General features: G+C 36.0%; 4 protein-coding genes and 9 non-coding genes across 14 annotated transcripts; 5 read left to right on the top strand and 8 right to left on the bottom strand.

Moving 5' to 3' along the window:
- Window positions 1–74: 74 nt before the first annotated feature.
- Window positions 75–3,259, bottom strand: F02E8.4 (Non-specific serine/threonine protein kinase). Its single transcript, NM_076365.8, has 8 exons — window positions 3,136–3,259; window positions 2,669–3,087; window positions 2,308–2,621; window positions 2,061–2,261; window positions 1,846–2,013; window positions 1,435–1,665; window positions 856–1,156; window positions 75–805 (listed from the first exon to the last, which is right to left on the bottom strand). The coding sequence occupies exons 1-8, from the start codon at window positions 3,249–3,251 to the stop codon at window positions 420–422; spliced, it is 2,136 nt and encodes a 711-aa protein (NP_508766.2). The 5' UTR covers window positions 3,252–3,259; the 3' UTR covers window positions 75–419.
- A 5,736-nt stretch (window positions 3,260–8,995) lies between these two features.
- mltn-13 (MLt-TeN (mlt-10) related) lies at window positions 8,996–15,641 on the top strand. The gene is made up of 13 exons (NM_076364.4): window positions 8,996–9,267; window positions 9,513–9,646; window positions 11,577–12,105; window positions 12,156–12,245; window positions 12,546–12,660; window positions 13,218–13,320; window positions 13,370–13,519; window positions 13,570–13,748; window positions 13,791–13,885; window positions 13,944–14,179; window positions 14,453–14,557; window positions 14,608–14,943; window positions 14,991–15,641. The coding sequence occupies exons 1-13, from the start codon at window positions 9,228–9,230 to the stop codon at window positions 15,216–15,218; spliced, it is 2,340 nt and encodes a 779-aa protein (NP_508765.2). The 5' UTR covers window positions 8,996–9,227; the 3' UTR covers window positions 15,219–15,641.
- On the bottom strand, window positions 12,294–12,365 carry F25F6.t2. The gene has a single exon. It is a non-coding gene; the product is annotated as a tRNA-Thr (tRNA).
- On the bottom strand, window positions 12,658–12,864 carry F25F6.4. The gene has a single exon (NR_070884.1). It is a non-coding gene; the product is annotated as an Unclassified non-coding RNA F25F6.4 (non-coding RNA).
- F25F6.2 lies at window positions 12,690–12,892 on the top strand. The gene has a single exon (NR_070883.1). It is a non-coding gene; the product is annotated as an Unclassified non-coding RNA F25F6.2 (non-coding RNA).
- On the top strand, window positions 12,981–13,122 carry F25F6.3. The gene has a single exon (NR_070882.1). It is a non-coding gene; the product is annotated as an Unclassified non-coding RNA F25F6.3 (non-coding RNA).
- On the bottom strand, window positions 13,046–13,117 carry F25F6.t1. The gene has a single exon. It is a non-coding gene; the product is annotated as a tRNA-Glu (tRNA).
- Window positions 15,642–15,652: 11 nt separating the features above from the next.
- Window positions 15,653–16,438, bottom strand: F15A8.1 (UMA domain-containing protein; the record flags this gene model as incomplete). The annotated part of the gene is made up of 4 exons (NM_076362.2): window positions 15,653–15,783; window positions 15,830–15,894; window positions 16,216–16,352; window positions 16,400–16,438. The coding sequence occupies 4 exons, from the start codon at window positions 16,436–16,438 to the stop codon at window positions 15,653–15,655; spliced, it is 372 nt and encodes a 123-aa protein (NP_508763.2).
- A 2,958-nt stretch (window positions 16,439–19,396) lies between these two features.
- F15A8.12 lies at window positions 19,397–19,537 on the bottom strand. The gene has a single exon (NR_070881.1). It is a non-coding gene; the product is annotated as an Unclassified non-coding RNA F15A8.12 (non-coding RNA).
- A 66-nt stretch (window positions 19,538–19,603) lies between these two features.
- Window positions 19,604–19,728, top strand: F15A8.11. The gene has a single exon (NR_070880.1). It is a non-coding gene; the product is annotated as an Unclassified non-coding RNA F15A8.11 (non-coding RNA).
- cest-26 (Carboxylic ester hydrolase) lies at window positions 19,724–26,517 on the top strand (the record flags this gene model as incomplete). Of its 2 annotated transcripts, NM_001380948.2 has the most annotated exons (11): window positions 19,724–19,886; window positions 19,976–20,046; window positions 22,877–22,945; window positions 23,353–23,649; window positions 23,695–23,777; window positions 23,951–24,195; window positions 24,358–24,489; window positions 24,567–24,982; window positions 25,393–25,537; window positions 25,584–25,713; window positions 26,052–26,517. In NM_001380948.2, 9 exons carry the CDS (start codon window positions 22,877–22,879, stop codon window positions 26,230–26,232), a joined length of 1,698 nt encoding a protein of 565 aa, NP_001367709.1. The 2 variants fall into 2 exon arrangements, with proteins under 2 accessions (NP_001367709.1, NP_001368609.1); NM_001380947.1 differs by lacking the exon at window positions 19,724–19,886 and having other exon boundaries at window positions 19,987–20,046; window positions 26,052–26,232.
- F15A8.14 lies at window positions 22,596–22,721 on the bottom strand. The gene has a single exon (NR_070879.1). It is a non-coding gene; the product is annotated as an Unclassified non-coding RNA F15A8.14 (non-coding RNA).
- On the bottom strand, window positions 25,909–26,058 carry F15A8.16. Its single transcript, NR_070878.1, has one exon. It is a non-coding gene; the product is annotated as an Unclassified non-coding RNA F15A8.16 (non-coding RNA).
- Window positions 26,518–26,530: the final 13 nt, after the last annotated feature.

The raw sequence follows: 26,530 nt of genomic DNA, 5'->3' as shown, positions 1-26,530 counted from the left end.
AAAATCAGCAGCGTTGACTCTCATTTTCTTCCTATTGATCAGAAAAAGTTTAACATACAAAAGTTGTGGAGGAATCAACTCAAAAATTTCATTTATAAAACGAGTATCTATAAGGCAAGTATACACATATAGAACGGAAACAAATTGATATAAAGGGCACTTGTTAACAAAATCGGTAAAATCTGTACTGGTAATGGGAAAGTGGGGATAGGAAATTTGAGGATTATAATTAATAAATATAAAACATTTGTGGTACAAGCCACTCAAGAACTAAACGTATTTGAATGATAACTATAAATATGTCATAGTCAATATAAAGAATTTGAATACAAAAAATGCTATAAATTTTGAATGTGAAAAGGGAATGGGTGAATGAATAAAACTATTTGCAGACGATTTAAAAGTTCAGCAGAAAATAGCTAAATTTTCTTCTTCTTGGTAATTTTTTGAACTCCAGATCCAGATGGTGCATCGCGAGATGAAGTTTCATAAGAATCAATGTTATTCCGTTTGGGAGGGCTTCTTCGAAAAGAAGTCAATGGCAGATTTTTGGATGAATTCCGTAAATCTCCACCAGAAGTACCGACGGGAGCATTCTCTCTCCTCGTGCTTTGATCTTGGAGTTGAACACCAGACCCTGATGGTCCATTGAGCCTATCGAATGCACGAGAATTCACAAGTTTCTTCTGAGTGGGCGCGTAAACTGTATAAACCTTTCGTACTGGAATACGGTTCCATGAAACACCAAAATCTTCCGAAATAGAAGAACTCATTCTCGATACATTAGCTTTCTTGGATCGAATTCCTGAAAAAAAAGTGAATTTATTAAACTGAAATCCTATTGATCAAACTAACCAAGCTCTGCACTGTTCATAGAAAATGAGCTTTCTGTCTGATTTTGCTTCAGTGTACTTGATTTATGATCCGTAGAGTCAACGCTTTCTCGAAGTTGGGCTGCGTTTTCTTCAAAACCAGAGTCATTCAGACTATGCAGGTCCGTGCGAGAACTCGTGCTGCCTGTTGTATCAATTGATGTTGAACGTCGTTTTCCGAACAGCATGTCTAGATCAGGAATCAATGGACCCGTTTCGTAGGTATATTTGTTCAGCATAGATTCGTACTCGGTTGGGGTGCATTGGTGCTCCTTTTGATCACTCTGAAAGTATGTTTTACTTGCCAACTATCTAGACAAACACCCCGCTTATTTATTTGAGATTCTTGCAGTTTCTATTACTTATCGGCAGTTATGTACCGTAGCTAGTACGCATCATGTTTTTTGTTTGAGCAAAATATTAGCACTTATTTGCCAATATTTTAGAGCATCTAAATTATGCACGTTTTAATTGTTTAAAAATCGATTAAAGATTGTTTGCGGTACTTTTCTTCCTTTTGAAATTCACGCAGCTAATTTATTCTTCTGCTGAAAACACTAACCTTCATCTGTTCACAACTTTCTCCAAGTTGGTCCTCCAACATTTCGAAACCAGAATCATCGAAAGTATTGGCATTCGTGCTAGAACTCGTGTTTCCTTTTGTATCAGTCAAAGTCGGATATATTGCTTGCAACAGGCTTGGATCAGGTAACAATGGACCAGTTTCGTGAGTATATTCATCCAAAATAGACTGCTGATTGGTCGCGATCCATTGGTGCTCCTTTTGATTATTCTGAAAGTATGTTATATTTATCAACTATCTCAATTTTGATGCATGACATAATTATATTCTGCAACATCTACGCCGTTCAAATCATTTCCGTCAATAATTAGCGGATCTGAATGTTTTTAAACAAAGGACGAGTGCGCTACTGGAAAAGTTGTAAGCTGTATCACAATGAAAACACCTTACATGTTCCTCGATTGCAAGAGCTTCCATATTCATTCCATTCGTTGTTGAATCAATCACGAAGTCTGCACAATAATCATCAATGGAACTGTCAAAAGTTGTTTCGATTTCTACAGATTGATAGATGTCAAGTCGGGGATCCAACGCAGGTTCAAGATTCCATGTGTCCTGCTAAAACAAAAGACCATAAAATTGAGTATTTCCCTGAACCAACTTGCCTTTTGCTCTTCTAAAAGTTCACAATTGAGACGATCACGTTCTAAACAGCCAAAATCAACAGAATGATTGTTGATGATACGAGCATCAATCTTCATCCTCGGATCAACTGGAAACAAATCAAAATTCTTGGCTGACGAAGTTGAACATTGATTGGCATGAACAAACGGCAAAGAAGAAGATTCTTGAAATGCTTGAACATTCTGAAAACGAGTAAACATTTGACAGTTAATTAAATATAAAACTAACTTGAACTTCCTCCGATACCGAACTGATGTTCAACGTGTGCCCAAAGCTCGAACTTAAACCAATGCTCAAACTCTCAACGGGTGCATTTGCTGAAGATACAGGAAATTCACTTGCACTCGAAGTTCCATGTGTGACATCTTGAAAGGATTGCAAATCAGACACAGCCAATCTGGCACGGCTCGTCGATTCTCCGGATTTTTCACTCGAATTAGAGTAGCCTGGAGTGCCCGAATATGTAGTACGAGAATCGTATTGCAGTGAATACAATGGAGTTGGCCTTAGTTTGTTGTTTGGAATATCCGACACTCGATTATCTGAATACAATTTTATTAGATTCTCAAATGAAACACACAGAATTTACCATAAGATGTGAATTCATAATATTCCGCCTTAGCTTCCAGGAATTGAGTAAAAAAGTTGGCCCTGTCCACGTCGACTTGTGTCAACTCGAAAAACACCAAAAGTTCAATCACCAAATCGTCAGAAAACTCGTCAACATTCGCCATGTTCTCGCGATAAGACAAAATACTTCTTGGTGTCCTTCCATCGTTGTATTCACCAATCTGAACAATGCGCAAAATCGGAATACTGAAGTTTTCAGGAATCGCATTCAACAATCTCTTGAGCTTGACTTTATCACCCGGATAAACGTCTCGTTTTCCAAAACATGACGCATGTAGACCAATTCCATATGAAGAGTCCGTCTCATTTCTCCGACTACTATCCGCTGGGACTGAGAGTGCACGACCTTTGCCAAGAACCGGACTTTTCGAAGGTGATCTGGAATAAAACGGTTTTTATCATTGTTTGATTTTAATTGAACTGTACCCATTGGATGTCATTCTTGAAGAGCTACCAGACGACAACTTCTCATGCGCATTTGACTCACTATTGCGTCGACTTGCTGATCGCAAGGTGAGGCGGCTTGAGCGAGGATCCTCCATTAGACAATCTGAAACATATTTTATTAGGGTTTCATGAATTTTCAAAAAGAGAAATTGACAACAAAGAAGAAAACATCATACAAGTTGAACTAAAATTGAAGAAAGAAACAGTATGCGGCAAGATATAACTGATTTTAGAAAGTGTTTTGTTTTTTGAAAGACAATACGAAGATCTAAACTTTTGCTGAAAGTATGGTGGATGTTATGTTAAAACTGTGCATTTTCTCTAAAACCAATATAATATCGAAAGTTTACGGGCGTTAAACACTTCAAAGATGCGGAATTGACGGCTAATCTTGGTCACTGTCTTGTGAGCTTTGTCACTAGAAAGTGGAAACGGGATGATAAACATCAGAACAAACGGTTTAAAGAGGAAATTTGCGGGTGATGCATAAAAAATGGTTATATGTAGAACTGACAATGTAGCACAAGAAGTCTCAAAGTAAAACAATTCTTAAAAGTTGTTTTACTGATTTTAAAGGAAATCCGAATAAGTTGGTTTACTTGTCATGAGCAAAAGCAGCAGAGATGAATAAAAAAAGAGAGGTAACGACAGAAATTCCATGCGAGCTACACCAATAGTTCTAAAAATATGTAAATTCGCTCAGTTTCGTTAACGAACAAAATATAAATAAATTATCAAAAAGTTGACAAATCGGCAAAGAAAGTTACGGTTAAAGCGTAGACAATCGTTAAAGAACTGGCAACAAAATACCAGAGATCAACAGTAGATAAAATGCCGAGATTTGTCCATTTTGGGACTCCAAAAGTGTTATAAAAAATTCAGCAGAACAATGGAATCGAACCTACTAGCCTCCGCCCACCGTTCCCGCCGTTATCCACTAGACTACCAAGGGTACGTGTTTAACTGCAAATCGTTATGTGGACACTTAGGCGCTAATAGAACCCTCTAAATTGGGTCGTTGCGTGCAAAATCAGCAGTATTAAGTTGTAAAATTGAAGTTTTCTTTAAACTTTCCAATTTTTTTGATCAGAATTTTCTTTCAAATGCGAAGCAAGTAACGAAAAATGAGCTATCGGAAAAAAGACTGATTTGAATATTATCTAAAGTAAACGGATGAAGAAAACGAATGGGATGACGACAAAAATGCTCCCAGCAGCAAAAACACAAAAAAAAATGAACGCGTGAAGGTTTCAAACTACTAAAAACAAGAAAAACAATCAGAAAATGATGAAAAATGGTAAGAAACGAGAGAGTGATTTTAAAAGGACGAGTGAATACGACCGCGTGCGCTGGTAGATCAAATGAGAATTGAGAGTGCGCAAAGAAAATAAAATAAAATTTATGCAGAAACAAATCTGTATTGCGCTGTAAAGTAAAAAAATGAGAATAAAATTAGCTAACTTTAAAAAACTCTTAGGAACGACACCGATAATTTAAAAAATCAAAGTTAGCCCGTTGTCGTCTAAAAACTATAGTAACTTAACAAACAAAAAAACGGTCTGGCAAGGAAAATCACGGTTAATGCATAGAAAATTCTTAAATATAAAACTGAAAACGAAAAATGAGAGGTCTCTAGACACTTTTCCATTCGTTAGATTTAGGCATCCTCTCATTCTAGGAGATACTTAACTTATTTTGTTTTTTGTCAGTTTTAAATTTATTTTAAAAGAAAACGGGGAATATGTACCGGAAGATTTCATCAGGTGGCACATTGCGAATCTAGTGACGGAAAAAATCAATCGGAAAAACGAATTATTTAAATGCATACTATTAAATTCAAATCAGATAAAGGACGTAAATGGGAAAACGACAAAAATACTTCAACGAGCGAAACCGAAAAATTAACGCTAATTTGAATTAAAATTGCAAAGAAAATTGGCGAAAATGTAGGAGCCAAATCACTAAACAGTAGAAAATGCTGACAAATGGAACGGAACGAGAGAATGACTTGAAAACAATGAGCGAGAGCGCAACCGACCACTTCCCGGGAGGCAAGTTCTGGAACTGTTCCAATGGTCCGCGCGCGCGCTGCGCCATTAGATCATATGAGGAGAGAGAAGGCGCAGAGAAAAGAGAGCAATTTCACTTCAAGCAAAAACAAAACTCTTTCTTTGGCATTTAATTGGAATGGGGCGCTTTTGTAACACCTTGGCAGCAGGAGATAAAATGGTTTCTTTTACTGTTGAAAGTTTTGATACTTCGCGTATTTAAAAAATAACTTCAGATTTTTGAACTTAAATTGAGTACCTCCGACTTTTTATTTCTTAAACTAGCTAATTTTTATAAGTATGGTTGTATTTGCATCTTTTCAGATAACACCAGTATGACCGTCTTTTACTCGCAACACCCTGTGAGTTATGTTTTTTTTTTAAATCTTAGCTTCATTAAAAAATACATTGTGCATATTCATAGTCTTCGAATTCTGGGCCAAAACGCGAGTTCACATTAAACTGGACAACTTAATTTCAAAAATGTATAAATCCTCTTCAATTTTAAAAGTGTTTTAATTTCAACTTTGCCCTGGTTTTTCATACATATTTTGTTCGAAAATCACGTTTCTTGTACTACGTTTTTACAGGTATTACAGGCTCTGTGTAGGCTCTCACTTTGCCATATCAAGGAAAATCAATATTCTTTTCGGAAGATCCTCCGGTTGAAGTAGAAGTTCAATTTGGGGACGGAATAACCGTAGTTCCTTAGAGTGGAGAAGATGAAAAATTCGCGTGGGCATACTATGATCTCGAATCTAAAGAAATTCAAATTATAACGGAAAGAACAAATTGATTTTTTAATAAAAAAAGAATTAGAGATCACAGGACCGGCATCCTTCATCCAGTACTTCAAAAAACTGTGCGGCCGAAGCTCGATTCATATCAGTATTTCCACAAATGAAGGCCTTCACAATGCAGTTGATATAATGCCGCAGATCAACGTGGACCATCTGACAGTGGAGATAATTCGATTTACCAATCAACGGGATTTCGAATCTCTATTTCAAAATCTTATTATAAGAAGTACGAGACTAACGGCGTTTTTGACGATAGTACGGCAAACCGTGATTTCCTCCAAATACTGGTTGCAACCAATTCGGAGTGTATTTCTTAAACTCGGACTGCCTATTAATTTATGTTCACCAAGCTCGCAATGTTCCACTCATCAGAAGTCGTATTGTCCGACAAAACCACTATCAATTCATAAATATCTATTATATTTAAACCACTGAATGCGGAGTTGCAACTCTTGCGTGAAGCTGCTGGTTATACCACTGGAAGAACGATTGCAAGACATTAAGGATTTCAAAAAAAAAGCATTGAAAGGACTCCCATTTTGAACAAAGGAATCCAAGACTACGGGACAAAATGAGGAAATAAACTTTGAAGCTCCTTACGTAATTTGCAAAGTTTCAGGACGAAGAGGACGAAGAGAAGAGTGGCTCATTTCCTGGATTTTTCCGGGTCTATATTATCTGAAAGCGTGAATTTTCACTAATCGAACATTAGTTTTGCACCCTCTATTAGTTTTGCCCCTCTAATAGTTTTGCTCCCCTTTTTTTAGGAATTAAAAATTTGCATTGTAAAATCGTTCTAAAAATTAGGAAAACTTTTACAGATTTGGTATAACAAGACAAAATAGTCAAAATATGAGTACAACTCGGACAATTTTTGCGTATCAGTCGTAAAATTCGTCCATTTTGGTTCATAAGTTGTTATTGAAATTGATGATATTATGCCATAACTTAATGGAAAACATGAGAAAAACCTGTTCGAAAATTAGTTTTGCACCCTCTATTAGTTTTGCACCACCATTAGTTTTGCATCAAATTAGGTGTCCGAAAATTAGTTTTGCATGCCTTACTAATAGAGGAAATACGATAAGTCATTTTCTACATCTTCCTTTCTATACCAGGTCATGTTTTGTAATCATTCTCCGGCCATATCGCTAGTACCGGAACGGCTTGTATTCAGACTAGACGAGATTTAAACGCCACCAGTAACTCTTACAAATCTATTGTCCACAGGAGGCTTTGTCGGCTCACCCTTAAGCCAAACGTACAACCTTTACCATTACCTTACTTTAAGGGCAAAGGAAATGTAGTTTCTGTGTCTACGCGGCACACACACTCTCTCGTGAACTTTTTAAAAAGCGGAAAACTTTTGTGGTTCCGCAGTGATCTCCGGCACAGGAAATAGAAACAACGATGCGAAACTGGTTAATGGAAGAAAATCCAAATAAAATTGGAAAAAAAACTCAATCTTCAAAAGTTGTTGATGCCTGATTCCATTTTTTGAGTATTTGATCTCGTTACTATGCATAGAAAAGTGAGGAAGCGTGAAAACAAAACTGTTTGACTGGACAAAGTTTTTGAAATGCAAAAAACATTACTTTATTCATCTAAAAATATGCGTACGTAAAGATTTTCAATATTATAATCTGTTTCCGTATAGGTTCAAACATTCTAATTAGGTAACTGAGCCATAGTTCAGAAAGAAATTTTGATTCGGAAATATGCACGTTGAGTGATTTCAAAAAGTTCTGCAGATTTAATCATTTGCAATGTAGTCCACAACTTTCAGAATATTTATGGAATTAGGTCAACCGATTTTATATTTACACAATATCTTTACGGACTGTGACATTTGAAAACATCTGGTTTAAAGTGTTGTTAAAATGTTTATCCAATCCTATATGACACATTCAAAATCAACATGGTTAACCCATTTTAATTGTAACCTGGTTTTAAAAAAGTCTAGCAAGTTTTATGAAGTGTCCAATCATCTTGGTTTTTATGATACATTTACTTGGAACTTAGAACATTTACTAGTTAGAACATTATTGCTGACATTGTGCCTAAACGTCGTGGGTTTCAAATAAATGAAAAACTGACATCATATACAGATGTAATATTAATAAAATTGCATAATTACTCTATTGGAAAAATTAGTCAAAGCTTCTGCCAATTTTCAATCTGAAATTTTTACAAAGCATTTTTTTTACTATTGAAGCTGACTCATTGATTTGCTCTCAAAACTATTTACTCCAAACTTCCAATGTTAAGAACACAAGCGAGACATTATTTCCAAACCATATTCCAGCCCATCAGAGTTCACAAAAAGATTTGAACTTTTATGTTTCACGAGTTCATCGAAACCATAACAATTGGAGCAAATCCAAACACTTTCGACTTCCTCATATTTTCACTCTTATCTTGCATAACACTTTCTATTATTATCCAGAAAACTTTCACCTTGATCCTTCCTCAATTTCATAACCCCCTTTATTGTGGACAACATTGCGGAGGTGAGAAAGGATATTCAACTCACTTGGCCCATGTCCATTTAAACCGATTAAAGCATTTTGGTTTCCTGTCGTCGTCGTGTTCCGTTTTGCACTATTAATCCACTTCGTTTTTTTTTTCTGTGCGTGGTTTTGGTGCTTTCGCGAACGCAAAATTTACGCCCCCTTTTTTTGAAAGTATATTTATACAGAACGAGTTCGCAATCTTGAACTTTTCCGCTTGTTTTCCCACTGTCACATCAAGGCAGCTAGAGTTGATGGAAAAATTGTGTCCACTGACGTGTCACATCAAATGCTCAAATCCGCATTAAAATCAACTGACCGTCAGTGGGGTATCCTCTGGCCAATATCTACAATGTCCAGTTCACCATTTCCGATTAGCATTATTATTTTGCCCGGTCTCCTCTCTCGCACCGTTAGGTAAGGCGCCGTGAGACTACTGGTTTTCCGGGGCGTAAATGTCTGTGGGCAGGTAAAAGTTTTTGCGAAAAAGCAGCAGCAGCATCCATTGCGTTCAACCCCCACCGTTTTCCGTCTCCTCATATCAATTACAATTCATATTGTACTCATAACTATTATTCCATATTATTCTTCATCGTATTGGCACGCTGCCAGAATTGTTCCTCATTCGAATATTTGTAACTCGCAATTTCTGAAAGTCGAAAAAAGATTTCGGATCCTTCAGAACAATTACGCCGAACTTTATACGTGGATGTATGGACTTTGTGCTGCTACTTGTTCTTCTAGTAGGCACGGGTATGTTTTGTTGGCACCTTAAAATGTTGTACTTGCTCTATTAGTTAGGCACTTTTTGAGATGGTAAATTTTCAATTAAAAAAACGGTATAAAGTAGTGTTTTTTGCCATTATTCAATCAAAAATTTCCCAAAGATTTTCAAATTTTCCAAAAATATTTGAACAAATATTTTTAAGGTACTTTTTGAACACTACGAAAAAAGGAAAGCAAATGGGTTACGATATTGGCAAAATTTATAATTTCAGTCCAAGTGAGGGGGAAAGTGTTCGATGGACGAGTAGATGGACAAAAAATAGAGACCGACACAAAAGTTTTCGAGATCGACAAAAAGAAGCTACAACATTATTGGCAATACGCAACCACAATGGCACTGATCAAAGTGAGTGAGCAGAGTTAACGGAAACTTTTTTTTTAAATTTAATTTTTCGCGCGAGATCATATTAATAAAATAATATTTCGAGTAGATTTGGGAAAATAATTGTTTAATCGGTTGTTGTTTTTTTAAGATAAAATATAGAGATGAATGTAGAGCATTCTTTCACACTGACGACGGCGATTGAAGAAAGCATGGTTAAATTATGCATTCATAAATTATAAATTAAAAAAACGCCATTTTATAATTTTCCCAGAATTTTACAAACTACAGTGCTCCACATAATGATACGGCCACCCCCAAATTTTGGTATAACTCAAAACTGGGTTGAGATAGCAAAACATAGTTTCTTGTGGAAATGTTCGCTGTACTAACTTACTTTCAGATAAGTATTGGAAATATACCTGAACCGTTCAGAAAAAAGATAAACCATTTTTTCATGAAAAACCATATTAAAAAATCCACAAAATGATACGGCCACCCTTGGTTTTCGTTTTCTTTTTTCGTTTTCTTTGCAAATTTTTTTGCTAAATGTTAAGTTTCATATTCGTTTGTGTTTTTACAGCTATGGGTCGTGGAATAACTTCAACTGACTACGAAAAAGGACAAATTGTGCCAAATTATCTCAAGGCTTCTCGAATCGTCAGATTTTTCGTGATTTGAAACTTTCGAGAGATATGATCACTCGATATGCTTCCAATCCTGCCGCTTATTGCACAAAAAAGTCTTCTGGTCGCACACCTTTTCTTTCTGTCAGACCCAAGCGAAAAATCGTTCGTCGAGCATCCAATTGAACAGTGACTTGCTCGAAAAGTAGGAGCGAGATGAACCTGGCAGTGTCTGTTGAGGCCATACGACATGTTCTTTTGAAGTCTCAGTTTAACAAAAGACGAAAATTAAGAAAGGCTCCATTCATTACCAAAAAAACCGCCAAAACCGTATTTAGTTTGCTAAAATCAGTCAGGGAACTAACTGAAGACAAGTGAGGATTACGGTATAATCATTCAAGCCCAGTTTTTGGTTTCAGTTCATCTTCAGTGACGAGAAAAAGTTTAACTGTGATGAACCAGATTACTACCGTGATTAGTGGCACGCTTTGAGAAAAGAAAAGATGAACTGAAACCAAAAACTGGGCTTGAATGACTATACCGTAATCCTCACTTGTCTTCAGTTAGGTCCCTGACTGATTTTAGCAAACTAAATACGGTTTTGGCGGTTTTTTTGGTAATGAATGGAGCCTTTCTTAATTTTCGTCTTTTGTTAAACTGAGACTTCAAAAGAACATGTCGTATGGCCTCAACAGACACTGCCAGGTTCATCTCGCTCCTACTTTTCGAGCAAGTCACTGTTCAATTGGATGCTCGACGAACGATTTTTCGCTTGGGTCTGACAGAAAGAAAAGTTGTGCGACCAGAAGACTTTTTTGTGCAATAAGCGGCAGGATTGGAAGCATATCGAGTGATCATATCTCTCGAAAGTTTCAAATCACGAAAAATCTGACGATTCGAGAAGCCTTGAGATAATTTGGCACAATTTGTCCTTTTTCGTAGTCAGTTGAAGTTATTCCACGACCCATAGCTGTAAAAACACAAACGAATATGAAACTTAACATTTAGCAAAAAAATTTGCAAAGAAAACGAAAAAAGAAAACGAAAACCAAGGGTGGCCGTATCATTTTGTGGATTTTTTAATATGGTTTTTCATGAAAAAATGGTTTATCTTTTTTCTGAACGGTTCAGGTATATTTCCAATACTTATCTGAAAGTAAGTTAGTACAGCGAACATTTCCACAAGAAACTATGTTTTGCTATCTCAACCCAGTTTTGAGTTATACCAAAATTTGGGGGTGGCCGTATCATTATGTGGAGCACTGTAGTTTTTATTGGTAAACCGAAAAATTAACAACCATGGCTTATACCTAATTACCTATTTTCAGGCACATACACGTGCAAATTTGGAGAACCTACCTCAAATCGAGCGGATTGTCTTCGAAGAATGTGTTGGAGACTCTGCAACAGTTGTGGCTGTAGCGAAATGTTCCGTAAAAGTTCTAGATGCAAAAGAAAATGCAAAACTGTTCACAACAACTAGATCACCACCGCGATTATCATTTCACAATATTCCACGTCCCCTCATCAAGCAACTTTACGTTTCTCCATCTCGAAAATACGTGGAGAAAAACTACGAAATACCGCCAAGTAGTCAGAAAGCAACTTCTTCCAATCTATACTACAGCAGTGTTCACCATTTATGGGTTCAAAACCCAATAAGACAGCAAAAACAATCGAGAAGATTCAAAAGAGCTGACGATATCATGGAAGCATATGATTTGTTTCTGGAAGAGCAGAGGAATTTGAAAAAGTCTGAAAACGCTTTGAAAAAAATCATTGAAGACCCTGTGGAGCGAAATATGTTTGGGTTGCCAAGGCATATGTCTATGCCAAGATCAAAAAGAAGTGCATCAGGTATTTCATCTATATCGTTCTAAAATTCTTTATTGTGATTTATAATTCAGAGCCAGTCCAAGAAGATGACTCTAAAAACACATCGGGACCAGTAGTTGACATACCAAAGCTGGCTTCAAAGTATTTCCAAAGAATAGTTGGTGAGTTAAAATAACTTTGCTGCAGCAAAGGAAAAAAAGAAATTTCGGTGCCTCATGCTGGAATCGAACCAGCGACCTTCTGTTTACTAGACAGACGCTCTGCCACTGAGCCAATGAGGCGCTGTTGGAGAATCGTTCTTGGTTTGTTAAATTACACTGCGACCGATTAGAGACCTATCTATCTGATTGGGCACGTACCATGTGATTTTACCATTACAATATTTTTAATTTTCATACTAAAAATATAGAATTTTCAAACAAAAAATCTCTAAAACCAATATATTTAATATTATCTTTCAGGTGGTTCCACTGGGCAACATGATCACTTGGATAATATTCGCCGTATTCGAAACCATTATCGTCGTGTCGAAAAATGCAATGGTTATTTTAAGCTGATGAATGACGAAAACAAAAAGTACGTTTTTGAAACAATATAAGGGCAGAGATCACATCCATCAACCGGTTTCTCTGAATATATCCCCCCTCAAACTCAAGCATAAGCGTCAATTGCATGGCCTGCCACATTTCAACTGTGGTCATTTCGGATTAGCGGTCATTAATGTCTGAGGACAAACTAGAGCTAACTGGAAACCGATCATTGTTGTCATTGTTGTGAAATCGAGATTGACAGGCGTGAACTTTTAAATAGAGCAGTAGCCATTAGAAAAAATGACACACACACACAGCTAAACTAGTTTTCTGGCATCTGTCGGACAGGGATCCTAGAAAAAATTGTTTAACTGTCTTTAATGGCAATATTAACATCAAAAACATTGAAACAAAAATAAACAAAAAGAAACTTCCCATGCCGGGAATCGAACCCGGGCCGCGTGGGTGAAAACCACGAATCCTAACCACTAGACCACATGGGACTACATGTGCACCACTTTCTTGGGCGTAGACAACAATCTGGGGATACGAAAAAGTTAAAGTGGCGAGACCAACTGAATGTTAAGTAAATGTATTTTTCAGAGTATTTGATCAAATGAAGCTGAAAATCAATAGTGAGGCTCCAAAAATCGATAACGAAAACGACGCGTTCCAAAAAATAGTGGATATCATAAACCAATTTTCGGTAAAATCCAAAAATCGAGTGTTTTCCTTCAAAATAAATTTTAATTCAGGCATCTGAAATAGCTCAAAAGAAGTTCTCCTTTCTATCGCCTAGAATATTATCAATTATGCCTGAAGGAAAACCAAAAAATCGTTTCCTCTCTCCGACACTGTTGTCATTCCAGAAGGATGGATTCTTTTCATTGCCAGATTTATTCGAGGTTAGCTTTTTTTAAATTAAACCAGTTACATTCAAACTTTAACAATTCAGATAGTTTCATCCAATCAGCGATATCAACAATTAATGTTAGACGCCATTCTTGATCTAAGCGGAGCTGGAACTGCCATGGACAATTTAATCGCCAGAATAGAACCAGAAATGCAGTTTATGGAAGAGGTTCAATATCCCATGGTTCAACAATTGAGCAAAAACGATATAAATTGGCTCAAGTAAGTTCATATTTTTAGTTTGGCTCACTATTTGTACTTCAGAGCCAGGCAACTATTTTCCTCCGACCAAGCTTCTGAGTATAAAAAATATGGATTCGCTCATTTGAATGAGGAGCAAGTCAAGCTTGTCTATGCTGGTTAGTTATACACATTTTTCCCTCAAAGTCTATTAAACTAGTCTACTATAACTTGAAGATAACCCAACAAGCTACTTGCCCATCGCCAATATGACCAGAGAAGAAAGAGATACTAGGATAGAAGATGCAATTCGAAAACTGGCAACGGAAGGACGGCCGCAGTGGCCGTTCTGGAACAAACCTCAGAAACGTGTCAAACGAGCAGGCGGTGGTGGTGATGGTGATGCACATCCAGTCATTCCAAATTATCCAGAGGGAGAACACATTGGTGATGTGGAATATTTAGTATTAAAGGTACGAATTACTTTCGAATGGAATATTTTTTGTGCAAATACGCTTAGTGTTGGTATCATGGCTTCGTAAAAATTGATTGTTTTTTAAGGCACACGCTAGTTTCCGGCAAGGGTCTCACTGCGAATTTAGCCGCTACAACTTTTAAATTCCACTTTTTTTTTGAATTTAATATCAGGAACAAGTTTATGAAATTCCATGGAATTCCATATACAAATTCACGAATGTATTAAATTAAGTATGAATTGTAAAACACAGGTATGTACTTATTTTCAGCCCCATGCCTTTGCCAACCTCATCAACTTCGGAGTGTCAATGGAAGCTATGGTACTGTCACCTCATGCCTTTGTATCGGAGATTTTACGCCCGGAAGCTTTGAAGGTACTTTATTTTCTTGACTTTTTCTAGTCTTCCCAACATTATCTTTACAGCTTGACGTTCTCTCTCCTCGAGCATTTATTGCAACAGTTTTGTCACCATCTGCGTTAATTGCACGAATACTTTCCCCGACAGCTTTCCGTGCGGAAGTTCTCTCTCCAAGAGCATTGACAGCATGGGTTCTCTCGCCAGAAGCTTTGATTGCTGAAGTACTGACTCCTAGATTCCTTGAGCCAAGAGTTCTCTCTCCCGAGGCGTTGGTCATCGATGTGCTCAGTCCAGGAATTCTTGCTCCACACGTGCTATCCTCCGAAGCAATTGGTGTGATGATTCTGAGTCCAAATATTTTATCACCTAGAGTTGCCAGTGATGAAAAATTTTTAGTAGAGGTATTTTACAAAGTCGAACTTCATAATTCATACCTTAAGCATTTTAGGTATTATCTCCCCACATCCTGGGTGGCCCTCATAGTCATGAAGAGGAACATAGCAACATTGAAATCGGATCAGGCTCCCATGAAGCTCACGCGCATAGTGCAACTGAGCACGGAGCTCATAACCACTCAGAACATCATCAGCTTCATCGCTCAATTTTCCATCATGGAGCACCAACTTCAATAAGGTCTCAGGCCCAAGTTCCGCATAATCCATTTTTACAAAGATAGGTTTAACCTAACCCCTAATGTTGTACGTTTTGTATTATTGTTTTATTCTTATTCAGTTTTCATTTTCTGTTTCCGGTTTCGCTTTCAAACTCTCTCAAACCGCTTCAAATTATCAGGTACAAAAAACAATTGCCCCTTCAACTAGGACAGTACAATTTTTTCTATTTCATGACCCTAATGTAACTGCTTTCTCCACTCCACAAAACAATGATTTTGTGACTTTTTGACAAAATAATGACACTTGTTTAACGTTTTACACTTTACATCCCCCATCTCCTGCTATTTTGTTTTCTAAACCGGTTCGTTCATTTTTGCTTTCGCGCTGCTTTATTTGTTTCAATTTGATTGCTTATGGGTTGTCACTGAAATGCTCTTATTCTTCAATGGAGCTCAATATTTTCTGAAAATAAATTATTTCATTCATCATATTCCAATTAAAATTGCACAAAACCACTCATGTAAAAATATAGCATAAGAATAAATAAAAAAACAATGGTGCATGTTATTCCTGCAAATGCTGCTGGCATTCGACTTCGACCACTTTTGTCTTCCTGGCCTTTGACTTCTGGAAAAATACAATACAAAAATAAAAATAAAACGTAAGCTCTTACCAACACTAATGGTAGAACAAGTTTTATGACCTCTCCCAACTGTAATAAGGTAGTCGGGGCGTTCACTGGCAAAAAATGAAGATTATTAGATCGCTGTGTAAGCATGTTTAGGATAATTTAATACTGGAGATTTTGATTATAACTATTTTGAAACCTAACACCATAATGAAAATTTCTCTTGAAAGTTTTATATGTACAGTACGGTATGGCTTCCATGCAAGCGCTAAAACGCCTGTCCCGCCGGGAGCCGCGCCTTCTGAATAATGCGGCGCGGAGCCCAAAGTATGTGAAAAAAATATGCAGGTTTGAGGAAGACGTCAGGCCCTGAAACCACGTCTGCATTGCATGGAAGCCCTACAGTAATTACAGTATTACTTTTTCCTTACGTGTATAACGGAAACTTTGTTAAATAAGCCTTTCGTATCAATTCTTCCCTATATAGAACAGGATCAAATTCGGAAGTGGAAATAAATGCAGGATAGGGCCCATCAGATGGAATTGGTGAAGATCTGGGTGTTATTATCTGAAATCAAAACACCAATATTTCAGAGTTAAACTTCAGAACATCACCTGTATGCAGGAAAACGACTGAGGTAGTTTAGTAGGCATTCAGACACACAAAATGGTGGAAAAAATGGAAAAAAAGGGAAGAAAACCAGTGATGACTGAACAGTTGGAAAAACAAAGTCGTTGCGAAGTGGAGGAGGTGACGGGATGCTGTTGGCGTCTTTCGAAACGGGACGGCATCGCTGAACTCGCAAGCTTAGACGGGAATCGTTGCAGTAATTTTGGGGGATAAGTCGACTGTGAAAACGGGAATATTTTTGTAATTCGGCAGATTTTATTCTGAGTCATTATTGAAGTTTCCTTCTGTTGTACAACTTTACATTTATCTTTACAATGTTATTGCAATAATTGTCGTAATGTTTAAAATTCGCATATTTGGTACAAAATTATAATTAATTTTCTTTTTGAAATTTGGGAGCAATTTTTTTTAAACTGCTCTAATAATAATTTGACAAATTTTTGTGAATTGGATAAAAAAAGTCGACAAGAAGTTGACAAACTTTGTAAAACCACATACATATAGCTTCCGAAGTGTTGCCTACAAGTGCCAGAATGTTGCCTACAAGTGCCGAGTTATACCGAGTTGTAGATAAAAGTCTCGCATCCTACTGATCTACAAGCATAGATCCCAGTATACACCCTATTAGGCTTGAATCCTTACAAGCCAATCAAAGTTTTTCAAAGAAATGTCACATTTTGAAGAATTGTATGCCAACGCTTCATTTTTCAAAGCGAAAAAATGTCGGAATTAGGCCTTCCACAAGGGCGATAAATTAATTGAAATTTGATTAATTTTCAAACTGGCGGGTTACATTAAATTCGAAAACAGCTGACATCTAAACTCGCGAAATAGAACAATCATGATACAAGACGATTGAAAATCTTTGAATTCTTCGAAACTTTTATTCAGCTAATTGATGTATGCTTATTGAAGATCAGTTGTTGAGCAATCTTTTGTCGGATCCGGCCTTTTTTGGCTTTAAAAAAATTTCAATCTGGTTAATCAGACCATGAAAAGTAAATATTCGATTTATTTTTAAATGTAATTGATGCTGTTTGCCATTTTTCCTATTATATAAATACAAAACCGTTTACACAAACAGTTACGTTTCTCATTTCTTTTCTCAACTCTCAAGTGTACGGAATGTTGACAACAATTGTGTTGACACTGACGTGCTCGTCGTCTCCCGTTTGAAACTTAATTTTCCCCATTTTCCCTTTGTTAACAATGAGTTGGAATTGTGTTTGATAAAATATAGGAAATACGCTGCTTGCTTGTGGGCAGCTGTTTCCGTTGTGACTCAGTCCACATTCACACTTATAAGGCGCATTTTTTAGTATGGAGCTGTATTCTTTTTTTTTTGATACGACAGTTTTTGCCCTAGGTTTTCTTGTGTTCAACACCGAGGAATTTTATTTGCTCTGGTGGTAGATCGAATGAGCCAGAAAGCCAGAAACCGGCGGCTGTTCTTCTCCTCCAATAATAATTTATTTTCTTATCACCTCTTTTTTTTCGACCCGCCAACTGAACCTTGGATTGAGACAGAATGATCCGAACCACGTGAAAACAGAAAACGAGGAAAACAGAAAAAAGTTATTCGATGAGTTCATTGCTCTGTCCTCCTGTTCCGGAGTTTCTGAAATTTTTTGATTCGGCAATTGTCAAGCATTTTGAGATCTGGAAATTCCCAAAAATTTGCGAAGTCGAATACTAGAATTACCAAAAAAAAGTACAATAACCAGGACGGTATACCAAAACTTAGAATTTTATTTTTTCCTAATTATTTACTTTTTAAAGGAATTATGAATATCTTTTTTGAACTCCATTATTGTCAAATTGTCAAAATTCCTAATATTCAATTTGTCAAAAATATTTGACTGCCGCCCACCCATGTTCCCTGTAGACACTACGCTACAAACTCGAAAGAACGCCGGGTACACCCGTCTCTCGAAAAATATCAAGTGATAGTAGGAAACATCATCGAAAGTGTGACTACTATACTTGACTACTCCGTAAAAGTTCAAAACAAAATAGTATTGCTGATCGGTAAAAGTATGAAATCATTGAAATCACAAATTTCCGAGAAAAAACAACTCATGTCTCAAAGACTACACATATGTGAGTGAAAGATAAATATCACTTTGAAATTTTCTTCGAAGTACCCAAAAAGGACAAGATATAGTGATAAAAGATATCATTTTTTAACTTTGTCACATTTCCAATTTGCCCTTTTATCATTGAGTCCAAATTTTGAAATTCTATATTTTCTATTTAAATTTCATTTAGTAAAAAAAAAATTCAAATGCAAATTTATTTTTAAAGTTTTTAGAATTTTAACTAAAACAAAGTATTTAAAAATCTCAAAATATTCTCAGTGACTTATTTGGTCATATTTGACTATCATTTGTGCAGTTCTGTAAACTTACGCTGTTAATTTACGCTATTTCGCTTTTAATACAAAAATGAATGCCGTGATATATTTTTCATGACGTACAAATCACTTTACAACATCTTGCGCTAGAGATATCTTGAAACAAAAATTGTTGACCTCTCAACATTTAGTGATCACTTTTAAAATCTAAATATTATAGCTAATTTTATTGTGGAAAATAATTGTTTAACATTTTTTTTTGTACAGTCGAAAAGTTGTGAAAACTTAGTTTTCATAACTTTTGACTATAGAATTAGTTTTTCTTTAACATTTATGTTTCAAATGTTTTATTTATTTCCATTTGAATGTTATAGGAGTTCAAACCTGCAGCAATTTTCAAAAAAATCTTCTTTTAGAAAATTTGGCAATTTACAATAAACTTTTATGATATTCTCTGATGGTGGTTTCATTTTAATATTCGGCCATGTTAGGCTATTATAACTGTATTCTTAATAGTATTCTACGAAATTCAACACAGATATCTTCACACTTCTCACTGGCAAACGTTAAATTCTATCGCATCCAGATTCCTACGGCAACCAAAATATTACTATACGTACGCATCCATCCATAACTCAATCCGTAAGCCGTTGATTTGGAAATAATTGGATGTAGTTGGCGGCGCCATTCACACTTTTAAGTCATTTTTCCACGGTGCCACCATCCCCTCCCCAATCAACCGATTATTCTCCACAATTTCTTCAAAAGAATTGTTCTTAAGTTCCTTCGTTTGCAATGCTTTAATTCCTTTTCTTTTTCTCTCTTTTTTTTTCTAAATCACTGTAACCGATTGGTTTGTGTCTCTCTATCGCAACGAGGCGAGAAACGCTTCAGTGTAATAGAACAACAGAGGAGAAGCACACACACACATAATTAGAAAATGAGGAGGGAAAGGGGAAGCTTTGTTGTTGTTCTTTAACAGAGTTCATTTAAGAAAAACTGCCAAATTGAATAAAACTTTGTTCTAGTTTGGAACGAATAAACTGGAAAATGTCGCTACTCCTAGTATTTTCATTATAATAACCACCTTCTCCCACGCCTTTCCCCTATTTAGTGATGTGAGTTTAATTTTTACTTTGCAATCAACCTTTAAATCGTAATTGTAGCTAATTAAATTAATCAAAATATTAAAAAAAACCATTTTCAGATAAGCGAAACATGTCCCAATCACAATCACGTCCGACTCCAAAATCTCGCACCCGCCAACTTTGGAAAAAGGTGAGTTAACCCCCCCCCCCCCCCCCCCACAAAATTGTTGTCAAACTTTAAAACAAGAGAGATTTTCATTCGCAAAAAGTTCAATTCAAAACCACGTTGTTTTGTGTCGACTCGACAATTTTTTGTGTTGCACTGCAAATAATTGGTTGGAAAACCTTTTTTTTCCAATTGCTGCCAAGCTTTTGTAAAATGGAAAAGAAAGCCAAAGTTTTCAAGTATCTCAAAGAATGAGTAGTTTTCACCTGCTTTATATTTTACTTTGAGAATGCTATAAATTGATTCGAACACGAAAAACTTTTATGGTATAATCTCTAATCTCTTAAATAAACTATTGAAAAGTATTATTGCAATCTTCAATAGTCTAGCAGTTTCTATTGGTGTTGCGAAATCAAAAAAAACAATCTTTAGAGTTGTTTTTTTTCCCGATCATTTCCGATTATTGCGTATAACGGCTAATTTTAATGTAGTTTTGTTTTTTAGGGAATTTCTATCATGAACGTGAAATTGAACTAAAATGCGTGCAATTGCCCGTTTATAATACTACTTTTTTAAAAAAATTAGGATATTATAAAACACTTCTGAAGGTAGGTCAAAAATTGTTTAAATTGACAGGGATTTAGGAAGAGAATTCAAAAGCATCTTAAAACCAAAATAATCTGAATAGTAGTGATATTTTACGTGAAAACTATTTCTAGCTTGAAATTTTCTAGTTTGGAAAATCGGAAATTTGAAATTGTAGTTACCAGTAGTTCTATAGTTTTTACATCTTCCAATAATGGAGTTTTGAAATTTTATATTGAATTTGAATGTACTAGAAAGAAATCAAGTTTTGTACTATCCTATTTAAATTTGAAATTTAAAAGAATCTTTGGAAATGCTCTTGAGTGACAGTTCCTGTTAAGACTGACATCACCAATATTTGACAAATTTTGGACGATATATACTAGTTTCAAATTGTGTATTTATTTTGTATACCCACACGTTTCCGAATTTTTATTTGAGCTTTCATTCAAATGTTGTAGCCGATGAACTATAATTTCAGTAAACGTGTTATTCTAAAAATGTCATATTCATTTGTAAAAGTTTTAAAATAAGGAAAAGTTTGATGTCAAACCAACACTTTTATCATAAAATTTTGTGCATTCGATAACATCTGAACATTATTCGGTACTTGTGCATTAACCTCTCATATTTAAAATGAATTAAACTTCCATTTTTTATCCATTTAAATAAAACGTGATGCCCATCTTCACTCTTTAGCCTTAGAAATGGTTATTTCCTAACCCCAAAAATACAAAAACTTCACACTTTTTTTATTTAAAAAATTATTTTTAAAAATGAGGGGATACACAAGAATTTTATATTACGATGCTCTTCCTAAAGTACAAATCTAAAAGATCCTCCCATTTTCTTTCGTGCTCGTTCCGGTTTTGTGCCAATCCATATTAGTCATTGCTCTATTTCGAAATTCTTATTTACTTTCTGACCATTTGCATCACCCGGTTTTCAAAGACGGTTTTTTTCCATGAGTCAACTTATCACTATATTTTCCGTTGTCTTTTTCTGACTTTGATATAAATTTCAAAGGATTTCATGGTTTATTTTTTGTCTCTACGTGAAAAACATGTTTTCTGTTTTGTTCTCTCTCCTCTTGCGATGTGCTAATTGGTTTGCTCCGAGTCGTTACTTATTTGGAAATTCGTTTCTTTGCTTTGTCACAATGTTTGTTCACGCAGTGAATGATGTGTGAGTCGGCAATTATATATTCAAAACTTGGCCTGGAACTTTTCACCAACTCGCCATAATCTCTTCCGATCAAAAACCGAGAGTGCGTAATTCGGCGCGAGCGCAGAACGACAGAGCGAAAAATCTCGAGCAACTAGGCGAACGTTATGCGTTTTGAGTGAAGACAGCGCACACAGCTGTTCAGGGCTCAGAGAGCCCACCAGCTTATCTTGTTTGTGTCTCAGAAACATTAAAATTCGATAACTTCCATTTATGGAACATATCGAGTTCTATAACATTTCCTTCCCCTCGAAGACATGACGCTGATTCTTGTGGTGTGATATTTCAAACAAAACGGTGAATCAGCCGTCCAGTACCGAAATTTGAGCTGTTTGTCAGTTTCCTTTTTCATTCATTTTTTCCTTTTCCCTTCTTCCCACCTTCCCAGTATCCCACAATTTATGATCTTATTCTGTTGGCTTTTTATTGGAACCGATAACAGCATCACTATTTGCTTTTGAAAAAAAAAAATCAAAACCAATCAGCGTTCACTGTACAATCAATGTCAAAACTTACAGCACATACTGCTCTGTTTTCTATGACCACCAACAAAGCCAATAATCCATGGTGTCGAAGTAATCTTCTAGAACAGAAAAGCACAATGAGACCACATTTTTTGGCGTTTTTTTTTCGTCATTCTTGCACACTAGGCAAAGTTGGTGTTGAAAAGAAAGCAGAAAAGTGACGCCTTCTCGCAATCGGTGTAACGTCTTTATTCAACATTTTGTGTTGCAAGTGCCTAGCGCTGCTCTTTTCCCCACCACTCGCTTGCTTCTTTTCTTCCCTTTTTGCGCATTTCAACACGCACAGTGTAGAGTAACGTGAGTTGCAATGAGCAAAGATATATGCAAAGCTAGAGACATCGAGACACAGAGGTCCTTTTCCGAATATATTTCATTTTGAGAGCGAGAGCACAGAGCTTCTACACTATTACTATTCTTTGTTGGGCTCATCGCTCAGTATGGTGTCGTGTTTTGTTTTCTGTTTTGAGATCGAATTTATGAATTTTTGAGCTAACTTCAAATTTTTCTATTTTGTATTACAGATGGGTGGTGTCATTTCATTCATATCGCTGCGACATCATAACGAAAGTAATCTAACTCCAAGTAAACAGGTTTGGCTTTAACATTTTTCTGAAAAGTGGAGTACCGCTAGTGGGGGAACTATTAAAAACAATTCCTATGATTTTAAAAATTGAAATGACCTATCAAAACTTCTCAAAAAAGTTGGAAAATTAATTTTTTCAAGTCAAACTCAGTTTTCACCAATTCTTTTGGAAGTAATGGATCAAAAATGTGTTTTCTTCAAGTTTATGTTCTTGTTATGTTTTAAGTTTTTATATCTCAACATTGTTTGGGTTAAAACATGCAAGAGTACATTGGAAATCACGATATCTAGTGCAAAATTTTCAAAAAAAAACTGAAAAATTCCTATTTTAGCACTTAGTAATTTTATCACCATATGCATAGTTATCAATTATTTCCCACCTATTAGAATTTCATTTTATTGGTACCATTTCAGGTCCGCACGAGAAATGGTCTCGTTGAAGGATTCAGAATTAAAATTGACGATGACCGAGAAGTGGATATGTTTCTTGGAATACCGTTTGCAAAAGCCCCGGTAGGAGATTTGCGTTTCAAAAATCCCGAGCACACAGAAGACTGGGACGGCGTCAAAAAGTGTGTACGATTTGGTCCAAGAGCTCCGCAGGCAGACTTTTTTTGGGAAAGGTTTACCCTGGGGGTTGGAAAAAGTGAGGATTGCCTTTACTTGAATGTATTTTCACCCACATGGAAAGCCGAGGAAGTGTCAAATGGGGTTGGTTTTTTTAAACCCATTTGTGGTAAAATCGAGTTGTTTCAGCTACACCCAGTTATGGTATATGTGCATGGCGGTGGTTTTTTGATCGATTCAGCTGTAAAATATGGTGACGAGGGGATTGCAAAGTGAGTTTTAGTTGGCCAGAAAGCTGTTACACTACATTCAGCTAGGATGTAGTCTCCTTAATCATGAGCTCAATTGCTCTTGAGCTTACAAAATTGAACACTTGAAACAAATGTTTTTATATTCTTGAAACAAATACATAGTACATTTGAACTTTAATTGTTCTCTTCTTCAGATATCTCTGCCGACATGGAGTGGTTGTGGTGACCATTCAGTATCGCTTGGGTCTTCTTGGATTCTTCTCGACAGGGGACCAAGTCTGTCCAGGAAACCTGGGACTTTGGGATATGACAATGGCATTGCAATGGGTCAGAGATAACGTACATGCATTCGGAGGCGATCCGAGAAAAGTGACAGTTTTTGGGCAGAGTGCAGGAGGTGTCAGTGTTGATTTGCTCTCACTGAGCCCACATTCGAGAGGTTCGTTTTTTTAATTGTAGATTTTCCCACTGGTCGTACTTCACTTCACCGTTAAATGTATTTGTATTTTCATTTTTGGTTTACGGCTCTTTGAATCATTCGTATTTTCAGTTTCAAACATATTCTTGAAAACCTATAAAACGTGATTTTTCCAATTTTTAGATCTGTTCCACCAAGTTGTTCCAATGGCTGGAAATGGTGAATGCGAATGGAGTACCGTGGGAAAGAACAGACTGGTCAATGCTTGTCGCGAATTTGCTTACAGAAAATGCTGGGATGAAAAACAAGCTCGAGGTAGATGGAGTTTTATATTTGAATTAGTTAATTTTTTAAGTTTGGAGCTCATGTGAACCTCACTTTTTATTTTTTAGACGAAAACGCCAGTGAAAGCATGTTAGAGTTTCTTCGCACCAGGAAAGAGCGGGAATTCGAAAAAAGGCTACTCACTAGGAAAGGAGTTGATGTCTCTAAAATTGGACTTGATTTGGCCCCCGTCATTGGCTCCAAGCCAAGCGATTTTCTTCCGAAATCCATTGAAGAATTAAGAAAAGAAGCGCCGAAGAAAAATATAATGGTCGGAACTTGTGAGCATGAAGGATTGTTATTTGCTAGTCTCGGACCAAGTAACTTTGACGAAAAAGGAATTGACAAGTTGTTGGCTCTTTTGATAACTGAGGAAAATCACGAGGACTTTGAAGCGCTGCGAGAAGAAGCAAAGAAGATGTATTTGAAAAAGTTGTCGGATGATGAAGATGACAAGGAAGTTGCTGCAAGGGGTTATATTCAGGTAAAATTAAATTGTACAAAAAAATGATATCCTAACAGTATGGCGTCACTGTTAGTTTTGTAAAATCTCGTTGATTTGAAATTGATGAATACTTCCTATACAGTGCATCCAACTTCTATAGTACACCTCTAAATTGCGAGTGTGATAGAAAATTTTGAAAACCATATGCGCTTCAATTTTCACTATGATATTTTAATACTTACAAAAACAAGGTCACAATTTCAAAAAATCAACCAATTTTTGACCATTTTCGGGTTTCTATATGTTCATAAGAATGATTTTAAATGAATTTTTGAGATAGAGTAATTGGTTGTTGATAAAATATTATTTGAAAAATTTGCCGCACAACTCTTTTTGTACCCCTAATGTTATTGAATCTGAATGCAAAATGTTTTATTTTCAATTTTCAGTTGTACAGCGACCTGTTTGTCAATAATGGAACCTATAACTATGCGGAAAAGATGACAAAACTTGGAAACAAAGTGTTCATGTACTCCTTCGATTACTGTAACCCTCGAAGCTTTGGTATCCTCTCACTCCGAGCTCCATTCCGAGGTAGAGGAACTTATTTGTGTAGTTGCTTATACATTGGAAATTTCAGCTGCTACACATTGCACCGAGCTCGCATACATTTTTGGTGTCTCCATTGTGTTCAACTACCGGTACAACGAATCGGACAGAGCAATGCTCGACTTGATGACAAAGATGTGGACGAATTTCGCTAAATATGGGTAAGGTTATGGTTAGAGGTGGAGTAAGGCCATGCAAGAAACCATTATTTTTCAAAAAAAACTTGAAAAAATTTTATTTCGAGCCAAAATGAAAACTCAGTTTTCAGAAATTTTGCAGGTGTAATCAATCAAAAAGTTTGAACATGCAGCAGTGTTTTATATTTCAGGTTTCTCCACTTTTTACTAATAATAAATTTTTCAAAAACTTTAGAAAAGTTTTATTACATATTTTAGTTATTTGAACACCATTGGAAAAGTTTTTTTTAATGATTTTCTAACTGGCCGATCTCAATTCAATTAGAAAAATAAAAACTTCAAAAACATATAAAAATTTGCAGAAATCCAAATGGGCAATATGAAGATTCAACAGTCTTTGATTTCAAATGGGAACCAACGAGTAAAGAAGAACCCACAAATTTTCTAGCTATCAACGAGAAGAAATGTGAAATGCAAACCGTTTACCAAGACAATAGGGCAGAGTTCTGGAAGAAAATTAAGATTACTTCAAAGAACGTCTAACCCGAGTTATGAAGAATCACAATATTAAGATATTTATATTTTAACTAGACTATAATAATTTTATTTGTGATTCATAGTCACGTTAATCTCCCAGATCTAATGTTTTTTCTTTTCTTTCGAAAATCGGGTCATTCACGTAGTTTTAGAGACATCTCCCACTTATTTTATTTTGTTCCCAAGCATGTAGTTACTTGTCAGACGGGTTTTCAGAAAAATAGTTTTAAAATTTTCCATCCAATTTTTAAATGTAAATATTTCTTGCAATAAATATTTGGTGTACTTATATTTTTATGAACAT

Source organism: Caenorhabditis elegans, chromosome X (assembly GCF_000002985.6).
Source record: "Caenorhabditis elegans chromosome X".
Classification (NCBI taxonomy): Eukaryota; Metazoa; Nematoda; class Chromadorea; order Rhabditida; family Rhabditidae; genus Caenorhabditis; species Caenorhabditis elegans.
Note: the sequence above shows the minus strand (reverse complement) of the source record. Positions and strands in the feature narration are given on the sequence as shown.